The sequence below is a fragment of the Camarhynchus parvulus genome, chromosome 5, assembly GCF_901933205.1.
Source record: "Camarhynchus parvulus chromosome 5, STF_HiC, whole genome shotgun sequence".
Taxonomy (NCBI): domain Eukaryota; kingdom Metazoa; phylum Chordata; class Aves; order Passeriformes; family Thraupidae; genus Camarhynchus; species Camarhynchus parvulus.
Genome location: NC_044575.1, coordinates 38,349,036 through 38,374,131, shown reverse-complemented (window position 1 = coordinate 38,374,131; position 25,096 = coordinate 38,349,036). Strand labels below are relative to the sequence as shown.

The window sequence follows — 25,096 nt, the reverse complement described above, 5'->3', positions numbered from 1 at the left end:
TTAGTTTAATCCATAGAAATAAGGACCAAAAAGTGATAACCTAGTTGAAATTAGGTTCCCACAAAGTCATTGCTAATTTATAGGATACTGAAACTCATACAATTATTGGCACTACAGAAATTCCAAATACAAAAAATATTATCATGCAAAGGACTTTTTAGGAATCTGTCTAGGAAGATGGACACTAGTTTTCAACATTTGCATACGAGCAGCATTTATGTGCTTCCTCTAGGTCTCTGTGCACTTTATTTGCGCTATTTCTGTTGCTTTTGAACGTTTTGATTTGGGGAAATTGCTTCTTTGCTGCACATGCCTCCATATTTTTTTGTTATAGGCAGTTTGGGCCTTTTTCTTCTAATGTTTTCTACTGGATGTGATCTCCTGATTCACATCACAGAGCATCTATGTAGAGTCTTTCCACCTCAATCCCCTCATTTAAGATATTCTGGGCTATGTTTTTCACTCTGTCCATCTCTCAATCCTGCATTTCTAGTAGTTGCTGCAGTTTTTTGATCCCCACCATACTTGGTGGATGCTGAGTTTCTCAGTCTCTCTTACAGATTTTCTGGTCATGTGCTGTAAGGCCATTTCCAGTGTTTCCACTTTATACTGTAGCTGTCTGGTCTGTGCTACAGATGGTGGTGCAGTGCTCAGGAAGTTTAGAAAAGGAGAAAAAGTGACAGATACAAAAAGAAAATTGGCCCTCTGGAGAAAGGTCCAAGTAAGATCTTTTATACTAGATAGGCTGAATGCAAGCACTGGCACACAAGCAAGAAAATAGTTTCCTACAAACTCACTTCATCAGTGTCTGGGGATTAGACCTTTGCATCTTCTTATTCAATAAATTAGATGTTTAAATAACTGAACTTTCGCTTCCATTCTCAGGGTTTTTTTCTAACTGTAAAAGGGATTTGCTTGGTACTTGGATTTAGAAAAGTAGGAATAAGGGTAAATGGATAAGCAAATGGGAACCACAGCACAGGGCTTCTTTTTCATTGTGTTCCGAGCAGAGTTTGGCTCCGTTTTCTCCAAAGCCTCCTCCAAGGAGCCAGACCCAGCACGTTCCCTCTCAGCTTTCTCTTTTTCCGAGCTGAACAAGCGCTCCAGCCTCTCCTTGGCCATGGCGTGCTGAAGGCCCCGATCACCGTGCCGTGCCGCCCCGCCGGGCTCGCTCCGCCGTTCAGCGCTCGCTCGCGAAGGAGCGGGGCGGGAGCGGGGGCGGCACGAGGCCCGTCCCTGCGGCCCGACCCGCCTGGCGCCTTCCCGCCCGCGGGGGGCGCTGCCGTCCCACAGCACGGCCCCGGCGGGACGGGCGCTGCCTGCGGGGAGCTCGCGCCGTGCCGTGCCGTGCCGTGCCGTGCCGTGCCGTGCCGTGCCGTGCCGTGCCGTGCCGCCGCGGGACGGGAGCTGGCCGCCGGTGGCTGCGGGCCGGGAGCGGTGTCGGGCCCGGCGGGAGGGACTGACTCCCGTTCCCGCGGAGCCCGGGCGGCGCGCGCCCGCCACGCGCAACTCCCGCGACGGGCGGCGCGTCACGTGGGCTGGCGGTGACGCGGCGCGCGGGGCCGGCGGGATGCAGCGCCGCGAGCGGCCGGTGAGCGCGCGCAGCCGGCGGGGGCGGGGGGAGGGGCGCGGCAGCGTCCGCGCGCTGTCATGGACACCGCGCGCCCGCCGTCCCGTTCCGTCCCCCCCCCAATCCCCCCGGTGCCAACGGCGCCGGGATCGGGAACGCCGCTCCCGGGCTGGGTAAACGCCCCCGAGCCGTGCTCGGTCCCGGCGTCCCGGGAGTGCGCTCCGCTGGGTGCGAGGCCGGGCAGGCAGCGGGAGACGCGAAAGCTGCGCCGGCGTCCCCGTTATCCCCAGGGGCGGGCGGGAGGACGTCCCGTCCCGGCCGAACGATAGCGCTGGCCGCCGGTGAGGCGGGGACGGGCGGTCCTGCGGGTGTTCCTGCCCAGCGCCACCGCTGCCGCCTCCGGGAAGAACTGCGGGTCCCGGGCCGCGCTCCCCGCCGGGGCACGGGGGGATCCGCGGAGGCTTTTGCCAGGGCAGAGGGAAGGAAGGTAGGGAAGGGTTTCGGGCGTGCCCAGGGCGGGGGCTTGGGTCGCGGCTGTGGGAAATGGAGCGAGGCAGGACACGCTGGCGCCGGGATGCGCGGCAGGGACGGAGCCAGCAGCCCCGGGCGACGGGGTCTGGCGGGGCCTGAGGCGCCGTGTCCGGCGCATTCCCGGGGAGCGGCATTCCCGGGAGCCAGCGCTCCCAGCCCGGCATGCAGGCAGAGCCCTGGGCGCCCCGGGGCTGCCAAGGTCTGTTTTCCGGGAATAGCGGCTGTGCCAGGGAAAGGGAAAGTGCCGTTAGAGCCCCGCAGGTGAGCGCGTTCGCCGCTCTGCGCGGGTGCCCGCACCGCCGTGTAGCGGTTCCCTGGAAAAGCTGCCTCGGGCTAATTAAAGAGGAAAGTTGAAAACCCACTTGGCCAGAAATGTGAATAAATAAATAATGTGTATTTGGAGCCTCCGTATGGGGGAAGAGAGATTAAAACTTCCTATAACGGATGTTTGTGAGTTGGTTCTACTTTTTTCCCCTGGAGTTCAACGCTCTAGAGCCAGCATTTTACTGAAAACATATGTGCACTTGTGCCATTATTTTTATGGAAATACTGGGAAATTCTGCCTTTGAATTCAGTTATTCCTTCTATTGAGTCTTCTAAACAGTGTGCTTTTAAGAAGCTTAAGTTTTTGTCAAAACAATCTATAAAGCTATTTTTTTAAAAGATAAAAGTAACTCCAGAAAAAATGTAATAACCTTTTTTCTTCTGGGAAAAAAAGGTTTAAAAGCATTTATTTAGTCACGAGTGTTAAGTGTTAAAGCTCTCATCTGGGAAACAGATTTTGTGACCATAAGAGCTGCTCATCTGGAAAATAGATTTTGTTACTGTTTTAGTGCAGAAGAGTTTCCATTCTGAATGATTTCTGGTGTGCTTCAGCATGGAAGAATATTAATTGAATTATGTAATTTTATTTGTTTCCTAATATAGTTATTTTAGTAAAATATTTGCCTGTGTTTACATAATTAATATTTATTATTATTTTTTAATATTTTTGTGTACCTCCAAATATTTCCCAATATTGTCTTAGGAAACAGAAGTGAAATTCGTGTGTAACTCTGGTACACTGCTTCTCCCTCCCTTCAGATCACATTTGTTTTTACAGGGAGATGCTTCTGTTGTGTGGTTTGTGTTTTGCGTGTTATTTTGTCAGAAATAGTCAAGTACAGAATATTTCTTGTCTTGAAAATTACCAGTGTTTTTGTGTATGGTGGGCTCTAAGTAAGGTTGTGTTTTGCTGTCTTAACGTTAGTTATTATTATGCTATAGTTTTTAATTTTGTTGTTTAGGGAGACTTTGGTTGTGGGGTTTTTTTTCCTTCTTATTCATGCTTTCAGTCTTGGAAGTCTCTATGCAACATCCCAATATTTCTGGATCATACAGTTTGCATAGCTCCCAAATTTTTTATATTGGGTGTTTTTTATTTAGTACCTAAAATCTGCTGTGTACAGATGACATTTACATGTGTTTCTCTGCACTGGGAAATGAGTGTTCTGTGCTGTTCTGCTGGCTCAGGCCTCAGCGGTGTTGAGGTCAACAGTAGTGTTTGTGTAAATGTTTTACTAACTCGATCTCGAGTTAACTTTCAACTTCTTGAAATTCATCCTGTGTAGTTATATAATCATGTTTCACTGCTTGTATTGAGTAATGATAAACTCAAATTTGAATAAAACAACTCGATTGGTATTTGATGTGCCTTCATGACCTTATAATTTGCCTGATACATAGTCCACTCCTGTTAGCTGGCAGCCGAGGTGACGGAGCGCAGGCACGGTGTCTCTTGCCTTGGTGCTCTGGAGGTGGTTTTCATTAGGAGTCCCTGGAGTGGAATAGCTGTTGTTGCTTCCATCCTGCTTCAGGTGTGTGCCTAACATGTTCATGGTCAGTGCTGATTATTACTGCTCCTTTTGAAGGACAGTAACTGAGCCTATTGATAGGGAGCTGTAGGCTTTACCTGGCTGAACTGCTTGATTGCATTAATAACCTTGTGCTCACATAACAATTACCCTGTTTTCTCCTTTCTGTTTATTCTTCATTTTCTCCACCCTCTTGAGTTCTGATACCAGCTAGGACTTTTAAGTTGTTTGAGAGGAACTGTTTTGAAAATATATTTATCCTTCTCAGTAACTTATGTCTTGTGTATTTCTACCCTGAATTTTTTCTTCCATACTTTCGATTCTGTCTTTCCACATTTTTTCCATTTCCATTTCTGTTATGCTCTCCTGACTTCTTTCTCTTGCTCTGATTTCTTACTCTCATCTGTTGTCATTCTTCTTGTGGACATTGTTTTGCTGGTGTGCTTGATTAAATGGACTTCACCAGTCATTGAAGGGGCTCAGCGTGCGTTTTTCATTCTTAATGAGGGAGAGGAAAAATAAAATCCCGTGGTGATTGGTTGTGAGTTTGACGTTTTGTTGGAGTTCTATACTTCCTTAGAAGTATAAAAGGAGAAAGGAAAAAAGGGGAAATGTAGAAAACAGAAAGTGGTGAATATCTGAGAAGGGATGGAGAAGAGAAGCTTTGTGAGGAAATTTCATGCGAGACTAAGGTTCTCGTAGGTCTGGTAAGGAAAGTATGAGTTAATGATGGCAGTTGCTCAGATATTTTCGGATCATCAGAGATTCTGAGGCTTACATAACTGTCACATGTGCTGTTTGTAATAGGACTCTGGAGTTTGTTCTTAAGACAGGTGCTTGGGTTGCATTTGTGGTAGTTCATTAAACAAAATCCTTACATTGCATGAGAATAAGAACACCTCTTCAGACCTGCTGGAAGGTGGCTCTCACTAAGGCACCTTACAGTTCTGTTAAAACAGTGCAGCTGCTTGGATTTTCAGTGGCCCTCCTTGCTGTGGTGAAGCAAACCTGGGTAATGCCAGCTGCGTCTTAGTACAAATCCATAGCCACAAAAGTGCCAAACTGCTTGGCTCGTCTCATCAAGCCTCTCCAGGAGAGCACTTTGTTACAGAATTACCTACTTACTCCTTTCCACATAAAATCTGTATACTTTAGAAGTTACTGCAGTTGGAGTTTATTTGTCTGCTGGTGGAATTGTGGTCAGTTCTTTCCAGAGTGTGCTTCTAAGGCAGAGAGGATCAGGAGTCTCTGCCCGCATTTCTGCATTTTTGAAATGGGAGGATAAAAATAAAGGTCACAGCAGACAGGTGAGGTTACCCATCTGCAGTGGGCTGTGCACTTTGTGGCTCTAGACATAGCAGAATGCTGGAGTGAGTTACAGAGGTGCCTGAGGAATGTGATGTTTTTTGCTGGGAATGGGTAAAAGTTAATCTCCCTTTGCTGTAACTGGGGACAAAGGTGAAGAATGGAAATAATAAATGTCTTACAAGGGCTGAATCTGAGATAAAAGGAAGTGGTATAAGTGAGATTTTTGGGTGTGGGAGAAAGGTGTGAGGAAATAGAGGCTATGGTAAACACACATAGAAACGAAAGGGGAGGGTTTAGGAATGAATACATGTAGGATAGAGACAGCAAGTGAAGATTTCAAGAGAATGAACATGGTGGGGCTAAGCAGATTGCTAAAAAGCAGTCAAGTGTAAGAGCAAGCAGTGGGCAGGGGTCTTGGGCACAGCTGATGAACAGCCACATAAAGTAGAATCTGCAGTGCTGTGGGTGGTTGCATGCGTTACCAAGTGTCTGGGAAGTGATAAGGAACTGTTTGCACCTTCTGTATGCAGAGTGCTCTGTGTGTGGGCTGGTGCAGGCGATACTGCATATGGTGGGACATCTGGCCACATGCTCTTTTCTGCTGTTAAAGATGCCTAGATAGTGTCCTTCTTTTTACCTGGGCACCCCATGATTTCTGGGCCCATGTATTTTATTAGCATATCTTAGGAAAAATACATGCAAAGGGATAGGTGTTAAGGGACCATGTAGTTGTATCTTGATATCCAATACTGTGTAACACAGCTTTGGGACACTGTTGTTAAAAGCTCTGTAAGCAACCTGAGTCTTTGGGGCAACTGCTTTAGGTTTGTGAGAGTGTGTGGGTTTTGCTATGATTTTTTTGTTGTTGTTTATAATTCTAAAAATAAGAACCAAATCAAAAAAACAGAAAAGAAAAATATGAAAAAATAGGGAGAGGCAGAGCTCAGGTGCATTTCAGTTCAGCCCCTCTGGTGCAGCTCAGGCTTTTCTCGGAGATGGGGATGCTGCTGGAAGGATATGCCTTCATTCTCTCTGTGTGCTATTCTCTCCCAGCAGCTGTTCTTAGCCCGAGATGAAATTCTCTTTGTTTGTGACTCTGAATAATACTTGTGTTCTGCCACAGCATCTCAAGTGTGCAAATGTTAAAGTGATTCTGCCCAGAGTTCCCCTCTGGCACTGCTGCTTTTCAGATAATATTTGGGCTTTTGGGAGGAGGTACTGGAGACTCTGAATATTTAAAACCTGCAAGACAAATAAGAGGAAGAAATTGTCTAAAAGTGGAAACTAGAAACACTGGAAAGCAAACTACTCTGTCTCTTCTGCGCTTGGGAAATGAAGAGACCTTTACTCTGAAAGTACAAATTAGTTAGATGTAATTATAGCACTAAGTGCAATAAACTCTTTTTGGATGAGGTGTTGGAAAGCACCTAAAGGGAGAATGTATATGTACAGAATGGTTTATTTATTTTCTTTTTTAACAGAGTTTTAAAGGAGAGAGCTCTTGGTAATTTCCATTCCTTCTTTCTTTTCTTTTTCTCTTCAGGACCTTCTGCAGCCCTGTTATTGCTGATACGTGCTTGACAGCCTCAAGAGGTCCTGGCAAGATGGCATCTTCCAGACTTCCCATCCTTATAGCATTGGCATTTTCCTCTTTGCCCTTCGTTCTTTCACATTCAAACAGGGAAATGTGGTTTCAGGAGTTCTTTCCACCTAATGTGTGCCCTATAAATGCCAAAGCAAACACTTTTTATGGCATCATGTTTGATGCAGGAAGCACTGGAACCCGTATTCATATTTACACCTTTGTGCAGAAGAGCCCAGGTAAGACCCCCATGTATGTTGACTTAGATTCCATCTTCTCAAAACAGTTTTGTTTTTTGCCAGCTCAGCATTTGGGAGCAGCTGAAGATTTCTACAGTTTGTCCTTCAAATGGTCCTCCTGCAGGTGTTTGTTGTCCATTTGTCATGGTGTTTTGCTGTTTAAATACCTTTTTTGTAGGTCTTTTGAGTCTCAGAGATACAATTCTGGGTATACTGGAGAATTCTAAATTTTCAAACATTTTCATCTATGCAGCTGCTTAAAAGGAATATCTCATTGAGATAAAAAGATACTTAGGCTGGTTTTGTCAGGTTGCATGTTACCTTAAATTTTATCGTGAGATACTTGAATTCTGCATATGTTTATGTCACATTTTGTAGCAAATTAAAATCAGTAAATTAAAGAGCTATTAAGTACTGAAGGTCTGAGCCATTCCCAGGAGAAGTGTGCTAAGAGGCACCACACTCCTGTGTATCTGGTGCTCTCATGGTGTAGAGGTGCCTGATTTTGGCTGCATGTATGACAGGATGGATTCAGGAGGATGAAGTAGCTTGGGTACAGTGAGCCAGCAGGTTTGCAAAGGTTGAGGGCTGCTTGCTGGGTCATAGTGCTTATGTGTCTCTGCATGATTTCATCCATGGTTTGGAAGGACTGGTACAAGGTCCAGTTGTGTTTGACTCAGCCTGGCTTGCAGTATGCATTACTCAGGGATAGCTTCTACACCCCAACTGCTCTGGGAGCAGTGGTCAAACTTGTTTGGCTTCTCAGTCAAGTACTTGAGCACAGTTAGCTCTGTTCTGTCTGAGTTGGATGAATCACCTTAGGATAATTGGGTATTGATGGTGTGTGTCTTAATATGCACTAGTATTTCACAACTTTTTTAAGGACAGAAAGGGAAAGAAATTCTATTAAGACTAGGTGACAGTTATGCTGCATTGTTGTAACTTACTGTAGTTCACAAATGCTAAATGAACATACTTTTAATTATTACAACATGTTATTAATAAATTGTTTGTGAACTTGGAGGGTACAAGGGCAAGTTTCTGCTAAATATGTTCCTGAAGTGAAGGTACAAGGCTTGTTTCAGGAGGGGAATAATCTTGTTTGCAAGGAGAATCAAGGATAGTCACTTCACAGGAGTTGAGGGCAACCTTTTGGAAATTAAAGAATAAGATTTGAGTTGTTGACTGCATCATGTAATGTTTTGTTTGTGCAGAAAACCTTCCAGAGGTGGAAGGGGAAATCTTTGAGTCTGTGAAGCCAGGTCTGTCTGCATATGCTGATCAGCCTGAAAAGGTAGGACTGGCCTTCATTCCCTGGGAGTTGGTCGTGCTTCTGTTATAGTCATTAGAGTCTACCAAGTTCAAGTATTACTGATTGCAATTGCAAAAAGTCAAGAAGAAATGTGAAAGTTCTGCTGCTGTCTCTCTAAACCTGTTCCTCTACTTTTGTGAGTTAAGTTTAACATGGTGAAATAGGAGCTGGTGTTTTACATATTTCATCAGTGGAACAGTGGATTAATTAATTGCTTCAATGTTTATATAACTAGACTATATGCCTTTGAGAATTTCAAAGACAAAGTGATTTTTGTCTCTAGCAGCATCCATATTCAGTGTTTATTTCCTCTACAGCTACCCCAAATATGAGTAAATGCATACTCTGTCTCATTTAGAAATACTTTTCTCAGTTCTGAAGTAAGCTGCCATTTTCCAGACCCCCTGTGCTGACAGGAAGCTCTTTCACAAACTAAAGGAGGTGCCAGAGAAATGACAGATTAGATACACTATTTTGTGTGCTTCAGCAGCCTTGAAGTTGGGAGCTAGCATTATGGGGATTTCTGGTTTCTCATTTGCTCAGTTGGATTCCATGCTACAGGAATTTGAGTGTGACACTTCATGGAAGAGTGAATGGATTGGGGATTTTTTTAAAACTTTTATAAGATCACCTATGATTCCAGTAAAACTTGTTTTTTGGGTAAGAGAGGAGAACTCGGCCCAAAATAGATTTCTAGGCATTTCACAGGAGAATATTTATTGCTAATGCCAAACTGCGATTGTTAGAGCAGTGGAAATAATTGAGAGCCAGCAGTGATGTCTGTACCCTGTGTGGTAACCATTGCACAGCTGGCATTTTAATTACAATAATTGCTATGGACACACTTGGAATTCTTATGTTGCATTTAGTGAAATCTACAGATGTTTGCTGTTGTATTAAACATGTTTACAACAATACATACATAACAGTAAACATTACAAGTACACTCATATATAACAGTAAGCATTACAACAACAGAGTCCATCCCCTCCAGGGGCTTTTCCCGAAGCACCCAGCCAGGAGCATCTGCAGCTAATCTAGCAGTGATCCAACGAAGGATATTGCTGCCAGACTGCCACAGAGCCCTGGCATGTCCAGAGCTTCTCCAACCCTCTCCTGGGGTCTACCCTCATGGGGTCAGTCTTCTTCTGATATTATTCATGCCCTTCTAGGGGAACTCACCATCTTCTCCTGGGACTCTCCTTGTCCTCGCTGCAACCCTCTCTGGGACTCTCCTGCTTCTTCTTGCAGTCTTCTGACTCTTTGTCCAGCTCCACCCTTTTATGCCCCTGGTGCTCAATTACTTACAGGTGTTAACACAGCTGCAACTCATTGGGGAATACTGTGCCCCCTTACAATTCTCCCTACAGTTTGCCCTTGCTTTGGTAGCCTCAGTCAGTAATTGCACCATTTAGTTTCATCATCCTGCAAGATGTTTAGGTTTGTCAGGTTATCAGTTCCCTCGCCTCCCTCCATCCTTTCAAAAAAATACCTTCCACAAACACTGATATTGATCTTCCTTAAAATATATTTGTGAATACAACTTTCCTTCCAATGCAGACATTCTGCTTAATGTTCTAATGAGATGTCTGGCATGGTTTTTGTACTTATCTTGGGTGTGAGTATCTTCTGCTATTGAATACTGTTCTCACAGTTTTGAGGGGAAACTGAGAGGCATATTCTCTGATGGCCTGTAGGAGGAAACCATATAAAAAGCATATTTTTCCTTTTAGGGTGCTGAAACTGTCAAAACATTGCTGGACATGGCTGTAGATGCTGTGCCACCTCATCTCTGGAAAAAGACCCCAGTGGTGTTAAAAGCCACAGCTGGACTTCGCTTGCTGTCAGAGGAGAAAGCTCAGGCTCTGCTTTCTGAGGTAGTACTGAGTTGGATGCACTGGTATTGTTCTCCCTGTTTCTTTTTTTTTTTAAATTCAGTTCTCTATTCTGTTTAGCATAAGAGAATTTAATCTCTGAAAAGAGACTGTAATCCCATGATAGCATAAAACTCACAGAGTATCTTGTCTGGTCCTGAAATCCTGTGTCTTGCTGTGACACAAGGCATGGAGAGAGACCTACAGTAGTTCTTTCTTTCCTAGCCCCTACTCCACACACTTGTCTTAGTTTCTACTGCTGTATAAAACAAAACTTTGTCACCCTCAGAGCGGAACAAGTCTCTGAAGACCAAGCAATCGAATCACTATTTCTTTGCTCAGGTGAAAGAAGTCTTTGAGGAATCACCATTCCTGGTTCCAGAGGACAGTGTTGGCATCATGGACGGATCTCATGAAGGTGTGTTTTAGGAGGGGTAAAAAGTAAAAGCAAAGAGAAATGGGAAAAAGAGGGATATCTTAGGAACATGAGAGGGAAAGAAAAATGGTCCCTAAACTAAGCAGAAAAAAATAAAATGTTTCTGACCCTGTTTGAAACAATGCAATCCTGCCTTTTTGAGGTGCTATTCATTACTTGGTCACCTGTTGGGCTACAAATGCAGATAGACAAAAAGATTTCACAAGTTTCAGGACAAAACTTTATCTCAACAATAAGCATTGCCTGATGCAGGCTGACCAGCTGAAGCCTGCTCCTGGGAACTGGTGCAAAGGAGGTGGTGTCCACCTCTGAAAGGCTACATGACAATATTTAGCAAGCTGGGAAGCTTATGGAAAATGCCTTGTAAATTCTGCAATATTAGCATTAAAAATAACCTATTATGATCAGCTCATCAATTTTCAACCTAAAATTGGGAGGATTGTGAATATTAGAGGAGAATGAAGGATAATTGGCAAGTATTAAAAATAGATAACTAAATAATAAAATAGTAAGTTAAAAATATTCTGTTGGGAAAAATACTGCTAGTAAAGTAGCCAACAAGTACTGTAAAATACAAGAAAAGGTGAAATATGTTGTAGGTTTGGAGTGAGCAATGATTTTGCAGTGCAGAAAACAGTGTAACATTCTGACTACATATCCAGACTTACTACCTTGGAGAATGGGCAAGTAATAATCACCTGTATGGATGCCTGATGAAAAAAAACATCCTGTCATGTTATGTTCAGTTCAGAACTCTTCCTTATGGCAGATAAGTTGCCACTTTGGAAGGTGTTGAAGGAAAGAATTATCACAGTGCTTAAACTACTAATAAATGGAGGAAGATTAAAGAAAAAATCTGTCCACATGGGCTGTGAGAAAAGGAGAAGTATCATAAAGTCTTCAAGTATTTTTGTCACTATGGATTAATGGGTGAATTGTACAGTAGGGAGAACTCTTTTATTGACATGGGGCAGTACCAATGAGGCATAAAGAGCACAGGGCAGCCTGCCAAATTTATTTAAAATCCCTACCTCTTCTACTGTCACATGTGTGGGTGAGAATCATGTCAGTGTCAAGCAAGCCACTGGAGTCAAAGGAGCTGTTTGTGTTTTACTGGTTGCTGCTCTGTCTGCAGTGTAATTATAGAAACCTTAAGATTAAAACACAGAGTGGTGTGAATGCAGTTTTCAGATTAGGAATTGAAATGCTGGACTGCAAAAACAGCCCCAAGGAAACTTGTGCATTGTGTCAGCTCATTACTTCTTTGTATGTTGTTTGGATAATAGATATGATTTATGTGTGCTGCAGTTGCATGGATATTACAAAGTCCTACCTATTTCAGCTCATGAGACTTGTATGAATCAGTAATGCATCATATAATTTAATTATGAGTTTGAAATAATCTCTGAAGTCTGGGGTGGTTGGGTTAAGCTAATAATGACTTCCAGGTAAATAAATAACCTGCGGAGGGCTAGGAACAGTGGGCAGGAGATTGTGGGAGTATTTAATGGTGACTGGTTTTTTTTCTTTTTTTTCACTCATTGCAGGAATTTTAGCTTGGATCACTGTGAACTTTTTGACAGGTAATTAATTCTGTATAACTACTCTAAACTTGAACTTGAGTAACTTCTCTGGAGATGATCACCCTAAGTTCCTCTGCCTTGGCCATGCTTTTTCTGCCTGCTCTCTCACCAATGCTAAAGCAGAGGATTGCCTTGGGCAGACTGTGTTCCAGAGTCTGTAGTAAGAAGGAGACATCTTAACCCTGAAGGTGCCAAAATTTACTCAGATCTTGGAGGCACTGGCAGGCTGGTTTCCCTAACATGCTTTGGGGAGTGGTACTGCTCATGTGTGGGAAACAAGTTCTTGCAGCGTTCTTCATCCCAGTGTGAGCTGTGCAGCTACAGTGGTGCTGCGGGGCATGGTGCCTTAGCACTACTGCCTCTAAGAGCTTCTGGGAGTGCAATCTAGAGAAAAGAAAATCAGTACTCTAGTAGATAGATGAGCAAGCATAAAAGCTGCTCTGGGTGAAGAGAAATTATAATAGCTGGTTTGGCTCTTACTACCCTTCCTTCCCCTACTGCTTTTGCCCAGCTACATGGTGGTTACAAAATTTGTGTACTTTCCCTGACAGTCTTCTGCAGGAGATACTTTGTCTCTTACTTTCAGCTTTTGCTTGATATCTGGAGATTTATCTGCTTTTGTCTCTTTGGAGGAGAGATTGGAATCAAGGAAGAAAGTCTGTGTCTCATTCTGTAATACCTTCTGTTTGCCTGCCTGTTCTCTTTGAGGTTTTTTCTTTGAAGGGCAGCTCAGCCCTCCTTGTATTGCTGTGATCACCTGGGGGCTGCCTGAGCATCCACACAGTGTCTGCATTTCAGCATTTGTGCACTTGGGGCTGTTCTGAGCACGGTGTTGTTTGCAGGGCAGCTGTCTGGCCAGAACCAGCAAACTGTTGGGATTCTGGACTTGGGAGGAGCCTCAACCCAAATCACATTCCTGCCACGGTTTGAGGTGAGGAGTGGTTAAAAGTGTGTGGGTTGGGACTGCAAGGCTGGTGGAGAGACCTGAGCACTGCTGCACTCTCTGGTGCCACTTTGTCAGCAGTGGCACAAGCAGAACATCCCTGGTTTACAGAACATCTGTATTTCTGTTCCCTTTGAGATCCGGCTGATAGGCGCTGCAAACAAAGGAGCCTGAATCATGAGGAAATAAAAAGAAAGCAAATGAGTAAAACCAAAAAGAACCAGCTTTTGTTTTCTAGACTGAGGCTGGGAAAGTCTCATTAATGTTGATATTGCTGTGTATTCAGCAAATGTAGAACATTTCTAGGTAATGTTCTTGAATATTAGAAGAATGTAGGGGCTGGTCTATCTTCTTTTTTTTCCCATTCGAGTCTGATAACAGATCTTCACTAAGTTTTGGAGGGGAGGAGTGTTGTGTAGGGTAAATTTCTTTAATAGCAGCAAAGTCAGCACAGTCAGTTCTCTGTTTTCTTCGCAGTTTCTTCTCATTCCTTTTGAGCATTCTGCTCTCTGTCCCCCAGACACCTCTGCTGGATTTTTTAGTAGTTCTGTAGCTGTTTAGAAACAATTTGAACTGGGACCCAACTCTGCAGTTTGCATGAGAAAATTACCTATTCTGTACCTTCATATTGTGATGTGTTTATGTCACTCTTTCTGAAGGAGTAATTTCTTTAACTTTTTTTTTATAGAACTTAAGATTATCAAAGGATGTTTGGTGGCTACAAAACACATGGCTTTCACATCAGGATACTCTAATTCTGCAACTGTGTGTTATGTTGAAACATGACATGCAACCTTATCCTGTTCAGCAAAGCCTCAAGTATACTCTGGGCTTGTCCTCTGTTTTGTGTTGATAACACCTGCTAAAGTGGGCACTGGACCAACAGGAAAGGGTGTTGCATGTCAGGGTTTTGGAGAATAAATAGAACTGTGAAATAGGCTGAACTGCAGCTCAGGATTCAAATGTCCCCTTCCAGCCTTGCAGGAAAAGGCCTGAAGTGTTTGCTGCTGACCAGGACTAATGGTGTGCATTTGTAGGGCAGTGTGGAGTCAAGGTTCATGCTTGTACACTATGTCTGCTTCTCACCTGTGCTGTCAAGTTCAAATAAATAAGCTTAGTATGTTTTTGGGAGTTTTTCCCATCTGACAGAATTAGTGGGGATACCTCCCTTTGATTTGCAGTGGAGACTTTTCCTTCCTGCAATCCGAGGCAGTCACATGCTTGCTCTTGTATTAGTTTTGAACAAAATACTGTAAGAGATTCATTAATTAAATACAAATTAAAAGCAAGTAGAGGAACATATAGTGACAACTGTATGGAGCTGATTTTAATTTCATGGCATTATTGCCAAAGCTAAAAGCAACTGAAAACCAATCATAGTAATTATGAAATTGTCTGTCTGGTGTCTGCCTCATTTTTTGTGAAAGTAGGGCATAAAAATTGTTTTCTCCAAACTAATTTTTTTTTGAGGATCTCTCCTTTAAATAGTTTTTGTGATGTAAGGTTTAGAAACAGAACTCAAAATATGGCAGTCTGTGTGTATGAGGCCAAGGATATGACTGCCATTTCAGTGATAATCAACTTGAGACCCAAAACAAATTTTGATTTGTATTTGCTCAGGAGAAGCTCAAGCTGAATACTGTCAAATTCCTTTCAGCTTTGAGCAGGCTTCTGTCTAGGACTCTAGAAAAAATAACCCAGATCTGGATCTCCCTACTTGAATGGTAACTGCAGGACTGTGCAGCTTCAGTTCTCTCTGACTCTGCTGCTTGGCCCAGAATAACCGCAGATGATAAAAGTGCTTGGAGCCAAGAAGGGGTGGGAGGATGGGGCCATGAGGAGAGGAGAGACAGAAACTGAGACTGAGAGCTTAGGGAGGGGACACAAAGAATCAGTAAATGATTGCTGAGCAGTTCAGCCTTGCAAGAGTGTGAGTTAATCTGACAGGAGGCTAGGGCAGGGTCCCAGGGGGATGGAGGTGTGCACAGAGAGAAGACTGAGAGGAAGAAACTGGAGGTGGTGAGACAAGAGGCTAATTTAGGTGAAGCAGCCCTAAGACTGGGAGTGAGTGGTCAGTGTTTCCCTGAGCACCAGCAAGACATTCGACATGGTGAAAATGGGGCCTATACCTTGTATTTTTAGTTCTTCTGAGTTCCTCAGTTTAGGTGCCTAGTGTGACTTGAAAAAGTTCATAGCACTTGTTGTGCAGCTGATTTCTGGTAATGGGGATGGGGACTCTCTTCATGTCGAGTAACATGTAAGTACTCTAGAAAAATTCAGGTTACCTGAATTAGGAAGTGTTTTCATCCTGATCTGTTGTGCTTCCCTGTTATACATTGAAGTAGCACAAAGATGCATATAAATAAAATCAGTGTTAAAAGCTGCAGATATTACAGCAGTGGCAGCATTGGAAAGCTGTACTTTGTTTTCAAAGCAGATCAGATGAGTGTGCAGTAAACTGTATGGGTATATCTGTGTTACTACATTAAAGTTGGTTATTCTTTATTGCATAATATAAATGAAAACAATTTTTTCTTTTACTTAACTTCTAGGAAACTCTGAAGGAAACCCCTGAGGATTTTCTTACCTCATTTGAAATGTTTAATAGCACGTACAAGCTCTATACCCACAGGTGAGGAGCAAAAACTGCTATTTCCACTGAGGAAATCAGTCCCTGAGCTAAGAGCCACATCATCCTGGTACCAGCAGCAGACACCATGACTTTTTTACTACTTATCTGCATGGAACAGTAGAAGTGGAACATGACATTAGCTGGCTGGAAGTGTTCCAGGATCATGGTTAATGTCACTGCAAGGGAATATTAGGCAGTCTGTCAAATGAAGGGACAGCATTGTGAACCCATATTTAAGGAAAAGAATTCTTATTACTGGAATCAAGCCAAATATTCTGAAACAAGCAGAAAGGTAGATATTGTGCCAGTAGTCAGAACTAAAAACGATCAGAGATTTGGAAGGAGGACTTCCTGAGACTTAGTGGAGTGAACATTACCATCTCAGCCAGTTATAGAATCTGGTTACTTGACAGCAGAGCTGGCCTAATAGTCATCCTCTCCTACTCCTTACATTTGCTGATGTAACTAATTGCTGTAGTCATTGATACAGTCCATTAGATCACCTAAAATAACTGGGATTGAAAAATCATCTCCTAAAAGTTGAGAGAGAGCTGGAGGTTAGTTTCACTCTGGATATTCTGGAAATGTTTAAAATGACATGACAAAAGTGGTAAGTGGCCAAACACAGAGATGGGAATGAAAGGATCAACAGGATTTTAATCTAGCTGTGTTGCTGCAATGTGTGATGACATTCTCATAAGCATTGTTCATATTCTAGCTTATAATGAATGTAGCAGTTACTGTGGAGTCAAAACAGGTGAATTTCACACAAAGCCACAGTTCCTATTTTGTGGGAGGTTCTGCACTCTGCCCTAAGAGCACATAGTTTTGTGTGTGCTGCATAAGAGTGGCTGCCCTATTCCCATGCACTCAGCACACACCCTTCTTCCTCCCTCATTTTTAAGGTGGTGCTTTTTTGCTTTTCATGATCATCTTGTATAAATGCCACATCAGCTCTAACCACTTCCTGCAGTTTTAGATTCACCCATTTTACAACTCTTTGTATTTCTTGCGTTTGTGTCACTCTTTGGGCCCTCAGGGTTGTTCTGGCAAAGGGAACTCTGTTTTAGAGAGGGAGCCTTTTGGGAATCAGAGGAAGGAAATTTGGTTTGGGTGTTCCAGGACTTAGGAAGAGGGCTATGGGTAAAGTATACCAGATGTGCAGGAATCAAGACTATAACATCTGTCTTTTGTTGTTCACAGCTATTTGGGGTTTGGATTAAAAGCTGCAAGACTTGCAACGCTTGGAGCTTTGAACATGGAAGGTATGTTCATAAACTAAAACATTTAAGATTTATGAAGAGATGTTTAGACTCAGCCTTGTGTTAGCAGCCCATTTCCTGTGTGTCTTCACTTCTGTATCCTGTGCTTTTCTATGTTTCTGATGGTATATGTTTGTCTGAAAACAGCTACCACTTGTTAAGGGGTTGTCTTTTGAGACAGCTGCTTTTCCCTGTTTTTGAGATCAACTAGCAGTGACATTCAAGTGCAAATTCCAGAAATGCACATGTGGGAGCATACAAACACCATGGCCAGCCACAAACACACAGCTTTACAAGCATCCACAGAAGCATAAGCAGCATAAACAGATCCTTTTCCTTAGGGTTGCTGCTTAGGCCAGACCCACTTTGTAGGATCTGCCTGGCCTGTAGCGTTCCCCAGACCTGTTGTGTGCATGCCCTAGTCTAGATAGAAGCCCAGGAGCACATCACATGCTCTCACTCAGTAACCTGAGTGCATATTCACATTCCTGAGTCTTTCCAGTCTCTCACCCAGAGCTTGGACCTTTTGTCTAGTCTCTGGCCAGGACCTGGGGTCTTTCCACCTTCTGGATTCTTACTTGGCAGCTAGATGGACTTGTGATAATTACTGGAATGTACTCAAATCAAAAACATTTGGGAGTAGGGATTAAGAAGAAGATAGGACAGACTGCAATGATTGGTCACAAGGCTCAGACAGAAAAGCACATGGACCAGCTGCCTGCTTACTTGTGACTGTCTTCTTTTATAGTGCCCTCTGGTTTGCCATAGCTGCACTTCCCTGATCCCTTAATTCCCCCTTTTCCCAGCCTTTGAGCCTTTCCCTAAGCATCCCATAGCAAATTTTGCTGTCCCAGAGTGTGCCTCAAGCATACTGTTAGAAGTTTGCTTTTTCTGTGAGACCTGTGTGTGCAGCAATAATCATGTTTTCTTCTTATCAGTTACAGTATTTCTGGTTGAACCCCTCAAAGGTACATTCAGTGGATCCTGTGGTGGCCATTGATCTCTATCTTAGGAGGTTTTGTCTTCATTGCTCAGTTGTTTTGTTTGTCTTGGTTATCTGCTCTCATGAGGGTTTGTGCATCTGTGTGTTTATCACCTCTCATTTCTTGTCTTTTGTGGTGAATAGCCATTATCCAGATACCCTTGTACCATTTATCTCATTAAGAAATGACAAGCCTAGCTGCTCTGCTGTTTGGAGGACAAAATGGATACAACTTTTCCAGACTTGAGACTGGTCCTTAATTTGTAATCAGTTAGTGCCACATCCATCAATTCAGATTTTTGTACTTCCACTTAAAGACTTTTTAATGAAGGTCTTTCAGTCTTTTCTGGTTCTGCCATTGATTTATAGCTATGTAAAATTCTATGCTTCCTGACTCTCCTCTCTGCTCTCTTTCCAGTTGTGGATGGACAAATGTTCCGCAGTTCTTGTTTGCCAAAGCAGTTGGAGGCAGAGTGGCACTCCGGGGGAGTGAAATATCAGTATGGTGGTAACAAAGAAGGTAAATAAAGGAGACTTGTTTCTTTTACAATAAGTCTTATCTCCAGAATCTGAGTTTTTCCTTGTCAAATATTTCCTCAGTTAACTGATGATGATTGGGATATGAAGGATATCTGTCCAGTTGAAAAGGTTGACTTCTGAGAAATTCAGGTTAAAATCTGAAGCTGTAAGAGTAGCTGACCTGTACCCCTGTCCTCTGACTGTGATCTCTTGTTACAAATCATACCTTTATAGGAAATGTTTAGAATTACTTGTGCAAATAAGAGAGGTTTTTCTGAGGCTTTGAGCAACGTGCAAAAATTCTGTTTGTGTTAGGGTACAAACATTTTGGCCTACCAGTTAATCTCACTTGTAGAACTGTTTCTTAAGTCTCTAATAATAATAAGTCTCTAATGCTGTGTAGAGAGGGTGAGTCTGCTGCCATCATAGACTTGAACGGACTGGGGACATGAGAGCTGAATTGCAGATTTCATGTGTGTGGAGTAGGTTGGTAAAATTACGATGTGCTGGGGAGAGAAAGCAAGGTTTTATCTAACATGTGGCAGCAAATGTAGAAGATTCTGCTGGCCACAGAACATGTCAATGGGAGTTTTGCCTGACATGGAAGTAGTTTGTGTGGCCCTTCTTTCAGACACAGCAGTGATCTGCTCTAACCAGTTCTCCTTGATGAGGGGCTTTTAGAGTCCTCACCTGTGTGTAGATGCCATGTTGGATTACAGAAGGGATATCTAAGCTCTTGTTCTGGTGCTTTAATCTCTGCTTCTTTAATTTTTCATCCTGTTGCCACTATTTCTTCCATCTCTTGCATATGCTCTTTGGCTCACCCAGTCTGTGTTTTTCCTGACAGGAGAAACAGGATTCAAGCCTTGCTACTTGGAAGTACTCAAGGTTGTCAAAGGGAAACTTCACCAACCAGAGGAGATTCGTGGAAGTTCCTTCTATGCTTTCTCCTATTACTATGATCGAGCAGCTGACACCAACCTAATTGGTAAATTTGGGATAATCTACTTCATGTGAGCATGCCTTCCAGAAAGTAGACAGAGGAACCCTGGTGGCTGGAGCCATGGGGAGCAGAGGAAAGCAATGTTATTGAGAAAGAGGAGATACACAAAATTCCTGGAGGGAAGGACATTTATCTGTCACTGCAGTTTGGTGTTCAGCGCATGAAATATACTCTGGGCTCCAGTTACACCTGCAGCTCTGTCTTCTGTTCCAAGCAGGTCTCACTCCTAGTGCAGCATCCCTGAGTTGCATTCTAGGGTCAACTTGGATAAAGAATTCAAATGCTGTCAGGTCTATGATGATGTTTTCTCACATCTTTTTCAGATTATGAACGCGGAGGTGTTTTGGAAGTGAGAGATTTTGAAAGAAAAGCCAAAGAAGGTAATTGTCATGAGCTGGGAAACTGGTTTGGACAAGAAATAACAAAAATATCAATGTGTAGGCAGCACATAATGTGACTTGGAAGAAAAGCAAATTTATTTAACCTTTATTGCACTTACACCTGTCATGTTACTTTTATTAGTCAAAGACTCTAATGCAGAAGACAATACTGATAGAGCACTGAGGTGTTGGTGGATTTACAGCTCTGTTCAAGAGAAGGAGGTAGTTCACAGAGTCACTACAAAAGAAAGTGAATTTGCTGCATCAAGAGCTTCTGTCAAACTGCAACTCTCTGAGTTTAAGAGAGCACTGAATTCTGCAAGTCTGTCACCTTAAATCCTATTTAATCTCTAACAAAATGGAGGGACAGGGTTTTTAAGTCTGATAGCCTAGTCCACATTCCTTTACCTCCTCCTGTCTTTTTTCCTGAATGCTTGTTCTAGTTTTGTACCTCCTGTGGATAAAGAGCTCCCACCTTGCCTGGCTGCTGATGGCTAAAAGCAAATTACCTCTGTACTGTGATCATTCTCAAGACAATAGAAGACCATATTTTTCAGCAGAAGATGCTTAATTATGTAGTTCAGGACTGACTTTTCCTAAAATAAGGCCTAAGTTTTAATGATTTTTCAGTTTAACTTAATCTCCCTGGAAACTTGGATGATTTTGAATAGGGGGATTAGGCTCTAAAGTTTGAGTGTGGGTTGGTTGTTATTTTTTCCCTGGATAGTGAGAGAGTTTATTTCCAAAGACGTAGCTAAGATCTTACCTAACATTATCAAACGACTTACTTAGCTTTAGACCATCAGGTGATCGGTTCTGTGAGCCTGAACTAATTCTTCTCTATCTCATTTCAATAGTAGAGGGATGCTGCTAATGTTTTCTTAGGGGGAAGTGAACTCTGCTCTTGCTGCTGGTAGAACAGGGCAGCAACAGTAGGTCCAGAACATGATGCTTAGTGTAAATACATTTCCCAGTCACTGTCACCCTGACTACGGAGTCTTGACTTGGCTGCAGCAAGCGAGTGGTTGGTTGGGCAATAGCCTCTTCCATTTCCTTAGACAAGTGTGGTTGGAAAACATACCATAAACTGCCATCCTAGAAAGTGGAATCCATTACTGGATCCATCCATGGAGAAGATGAAAACAAGTGATGCTGTGTTCTTGAAAAAATAAGTAATCTAACACCCTGCTAGTTATCAGTTGAGCAGAGGTTCTTCAAAAGAGCTGTGTGGATTATGTTGCTGTCATAAAAGGTGTAGTTTTGATGGAGTTAAGAGAAACTGGATGTACTATATGGTTTATTCTCCAGCATTGTAGAACAGCTCTGTAGTGTGTACCATGTGTCGTACATAACCAGTAGAAGAGGGTGGCTTGTTTTAGTAAGCTTTGGCTTGAGTTCAGTTCAAATGTACAATGTGGATAAAAGTTGTTATTTTGCTGAGATCCCTTTTTTTTTTCTTTTTTCCTTCTCTAGTCTGTGATAACATGGAGAGGTACAACTCAGCCAGTCCTTTCCTCTGCATGGATCTCACTTACATCGCTGCTTTATTAAAGGAAGGTTTTGGATTTAGGGACAACACAGTCTTAAAGGTGAGAAAAAACAGTTAAATCCCTATTGATTAACATGCATTAGTTAATTTTTCTGACTAATTATCTACTGAATCTTTCCAGATTTGTAACATGTAGTTACTGTCATTTGTGTAACTTATGAATCTAGAGAACTGTCAGGAATAACTTGTTTTTCTTCCTTTATAGTTGACGAAGAAAGTAAACAACATAGAGACAAGCTGGACTTTGGGTGCTACCTTTTACCTGCTGCAGTCTCTGGGGATGACATATTGACTTGTGATACTGCTGTGGACTTCAGCATTTCTGAAAATGCTGAGAAAGTAAACTGCAATCTCCAGGTATGGTGTTCAGCTGGACTGGTCACAGAGCAGAACATGGACCAAAAATATATGACAGCTCTTTACCCTGGATTGGCATTGTGCCTAATGAGAGTATGATTTATAACTGTGATTGCCATAAATGATCCAGAATCTGCCTTAAGAAAGTCAAAAGGTCTAAACTCCAGCAGAGAATAAGCAAGGGGCTCAAAACCAGCTTTCACCAGCAAGTTTGTTAGAAGCACAGAGTTCCTGGATGTGGTGGCAGACTACAGACACATGATTTCCCCTACCCCCTTCTATTTTAAACATGCATAACTTCAGTTTGCTTGTGAGATGTTAAATACAGAAATTAGGAATAGCATCAACAGTGATGCAGAGAAAAGTGAACAACTCTGGATGCTGCCAACCTCAGTGTTCCAAAAACCCAGCTGCTAGCTTAGCAAATACATGGCAAGAATATTCCAGTCTTTCACAGGTCTGCTGTAAGTATACTTTGGGCATGGTTTTAGGAAAGGTGCTGGCTAAAACATAGTCATTTACCAAGCATTTTTTTGGGCAGTAGGCATTTCCTAAGCAGAATGTGTGCCTGTGTTTCAGTTTTGCTGCCCTTTCCAAGTCTGTGCAGCTACACCGTACATCTGACTACCAGACTTGATAAATTTATTCATTCAGCATGTAGTCATAACACATAGTTGTGCTGGCACAACGAGGCAGCAGTGCCAGCTATTGAAACTCAACTGCCAGAAGATGAGCTTGTCACATTCCACCCACAAGGAGACTGCAGTCAGATGAAATGGCTGATCTGACAGCTCACTTTGCTTTGAGAGCCAGTTCTGTTTCTCTGCTCTCAGCAAGGCACACCCACAGCCTTCTTCCCTCTGCTGCTGGTGCTCCTCGGGTTCTTGTATGAACTGATTCAGGACACCTGACCTGAGGTGGTGCTCACCCAAGAGTCAAGTCTGGTGCTATCCCAAGGACAGCAGGCGGGTCACAGCCCAGCAAGGCCTGCTGGGCCAGCAAGAGGTCTGAGCGCCACAGTCCCTTTTGCTGGAGTGAGCTCTAAGGTGTGGCCTGCCATTTGAAACCCATCCATTGCCCTAAGTAAAAACAGCTGTAGAAATGTCTTCCACCCCATGAAGTAATTGGCAGCTTGCTACTGTCTTCACCTCTTCAAGGAATGTGTAAGGTACAGGTGAATTTACCCCATCACAACAAAGAGGTGTTACTGTTGTGACTAAGGGAAACTTCTAGCCACTGATATCTTGTGATGAACATTTCCCTGGTGGACAGTTGCAGTTACCCAACTGTCCCAGTTGCTCTAAAACACCTTTCTGTCAAACCGAAGACTGCCCTCATGCTGACTTCTCTGCAAATTGGGTTTGAAAATAATTGGTAATTTCCAGCAAGGGGAGGAAGTCATGCACTCGTGTCTTCAGTGGTCTTGCCAAACAGTTTGGAGACTTAGAAACTTGCCTTACTGTGAACATTAGTCCTTTTCCTCTAGTTAGCAGTGCAAGTTTGCCTGTGGCTGATTAAGCTACTGCTTCTCATGTCTCAGGTTTTACAGCATGAGGGTACAAGGCATGCTTTTGATTGAACAAGTTCAGTCAGCAACAAGAAGCCAAGGGTTGTGGATGGAGCCATCCATACTTGTCTCATCACTGACACTTTGCCATAAATTCAGGCTGCTTTTTTGAAACAGGACATGCTCATCCTACATGTGTGGTCCTTACCAGAATCTGTTTGAGATCCACATTGAGAAATTCCTGTGTCACACCAAAGTTCTGTTCCTTCCTCTCTAGAAGTTTCTGTTTGAACATAAAGAAAGTAATTGCAGCCTCTTCTCAACCATAAACATTTCCTACTGTTGGTAAAACTCGGTATAGGGTTTGGTCTGCAGAACAAGGTGACTGCAAATGCATTCATTATGTCTTCAGTGAACACTTCTGTATTCTCAGAAAACACAAAGCAGGATGCAGTGGTTACTGCAGGCTGTGTTACCCTAAGAACAAGCTAATTTAATAATCCAGAAATCATCTTTCAGTCTGAGCCAGTGCAATGACAAACTCTTACTGGATCTTGGGGCTAAGAGCTGGCAGCAGTGAGGCTGTGTTTTGAAGGTGGGATGCTCCACCTAAGGGAGAAGCAGCAGTGTTATCTGCCCCCTGAAAACACACAAGCCCTGAGGAGGGCTTGAGGGCTGGTTTTTGTCTGAAGCAAGGAGGGACTAGAAGAAGGGTACCATGCAGAGGAAATTGTTTTTTCTGCATTCTTTTCCTCAGACTCTGGTACTACAAATGCTAGGGGGTAGCATCTGCTTCCCAGTACCAAAGTTGCATTTAATCTGAATGCTCAGGGCCTTCATTTGTCAGTGGCACAATTTGTTAACTGAAGCAGAACTTCTACTCTCTCTTACTGGCATGATCCTTCAGTTATGGGAGAAACAAAAACTCTGTTAAAAGGTTTATTTTTGCAAGAATTTGCAGAATTGAACCCCTGCTGTTTACATCTGAACCCAAGTGGGTGGGGGGATCTGGACAACCCAGTCAAGTCCTCACACTTACCCTAGTGCAATGAGATTATTTATTACCTAAACTGAAGAGTAAGCAGCCATTTTTAAGAGAAGAGCTCTACTTGCAGCCCTGATTTTTATCTCCTCCTTTGTAATGTCTTTGAGCCAGCCACTAACAAGAACTGCCTAATATGAGTGACTGTAGAAGCACAAGTAATGGCTTTCATTTCAAAACTTGGGTTTCATTCTCTCTGATGTTAATTTCTGATACTGGTCACTCATATATGTAAATCTTGCCCGTGGGCAGTGCTTAGTTTAAGTCTGTGAGTGGCAAATGTCTAATGCAAGAGGCTGGTGTTTGGAACCGAAGACAGAATATCTTGAATTGTCTATTTTAGTAATTAAAGAATTTTTAACAATATTCAAGATGTTGTGGTATAGTTTTCTTTCCTGGATATTATTGTTGCCTTGTATCTTTTCCATGGAGCCCTTATCCAGTTCCACAAGAAACACCATTATTAAATAAAGCACCAAGAGAAAGGCAGGGAAAAGGGTGAAAGAACAACAGACAGAGTTTTAAAATATATCTGCCACCATGTGTTGTTTCTCTCTGCTGCAAACTACCCCTTCTGTCTGAGCTGAGGTGCCAAGAAGCCAGGAGTGATGTTACAGCTCTAGCAATCATAT

General features: G+C 43.0%; 1 protein-coding gene across 3 annotated transcripts; it reads left to right on the top strand.

Annotated features, from left to right (window-relative positions):
• The first annotated feature begins 1,536 nt into the window (after nt 1–1,536).
• On the top strand, nt 1,537–24,830 carry ENTPD5 (ectonucleoside triphosphate diphosphohydrolase 5 (inactive)). 3 transcript variants are annotated; one of them, XM_030949174.1, is made up of 14 exons: nt 1,537–1,591; nt 6,806–7,083; nt 8,298–8,377; nt 10,129–10,272; nt 10,612–10,687; nt 12,253–12,288; nt 13,131–13,219; nt 15,784–15,863; nt 17,067–17,128; nt 18,526–18,627; nt 19,474–19,614; nt 19,953–20,009; nt 21,483–21,598; nt 21,764–24,830. In XM_030949174.1, the coding sequence occupies exons 2-14, from the start codon at nt 6,867–6,869 to the stop codon at nt 21,848–21,850; spliced, it is 1,287 nt and encodes a 428-aa protein (XP_030805034.1). In that variant the 5' UTR covers nt 1,537–1,591; nt 6,806–6,866; the 3' UTR covers nt 21,851–24,830. The 3 variants fall into 3 exon arrangements, with proteins under 3 accessions (XP_030805034.1, XP_030805033.1, XP_030805035.1); XM_030949173.1 differs by lacking the exon at nt 1,537–1,591 and adding an exon at nt 1,657–2,057; XM_030949175.1 differs by lacking the exon at nt 1,537–1,591 and adding an exon at nt 3,886–3,957.
• The last annotated feature ends 266 nt before the right edge of the window (nt 24,831–25,096 follow it).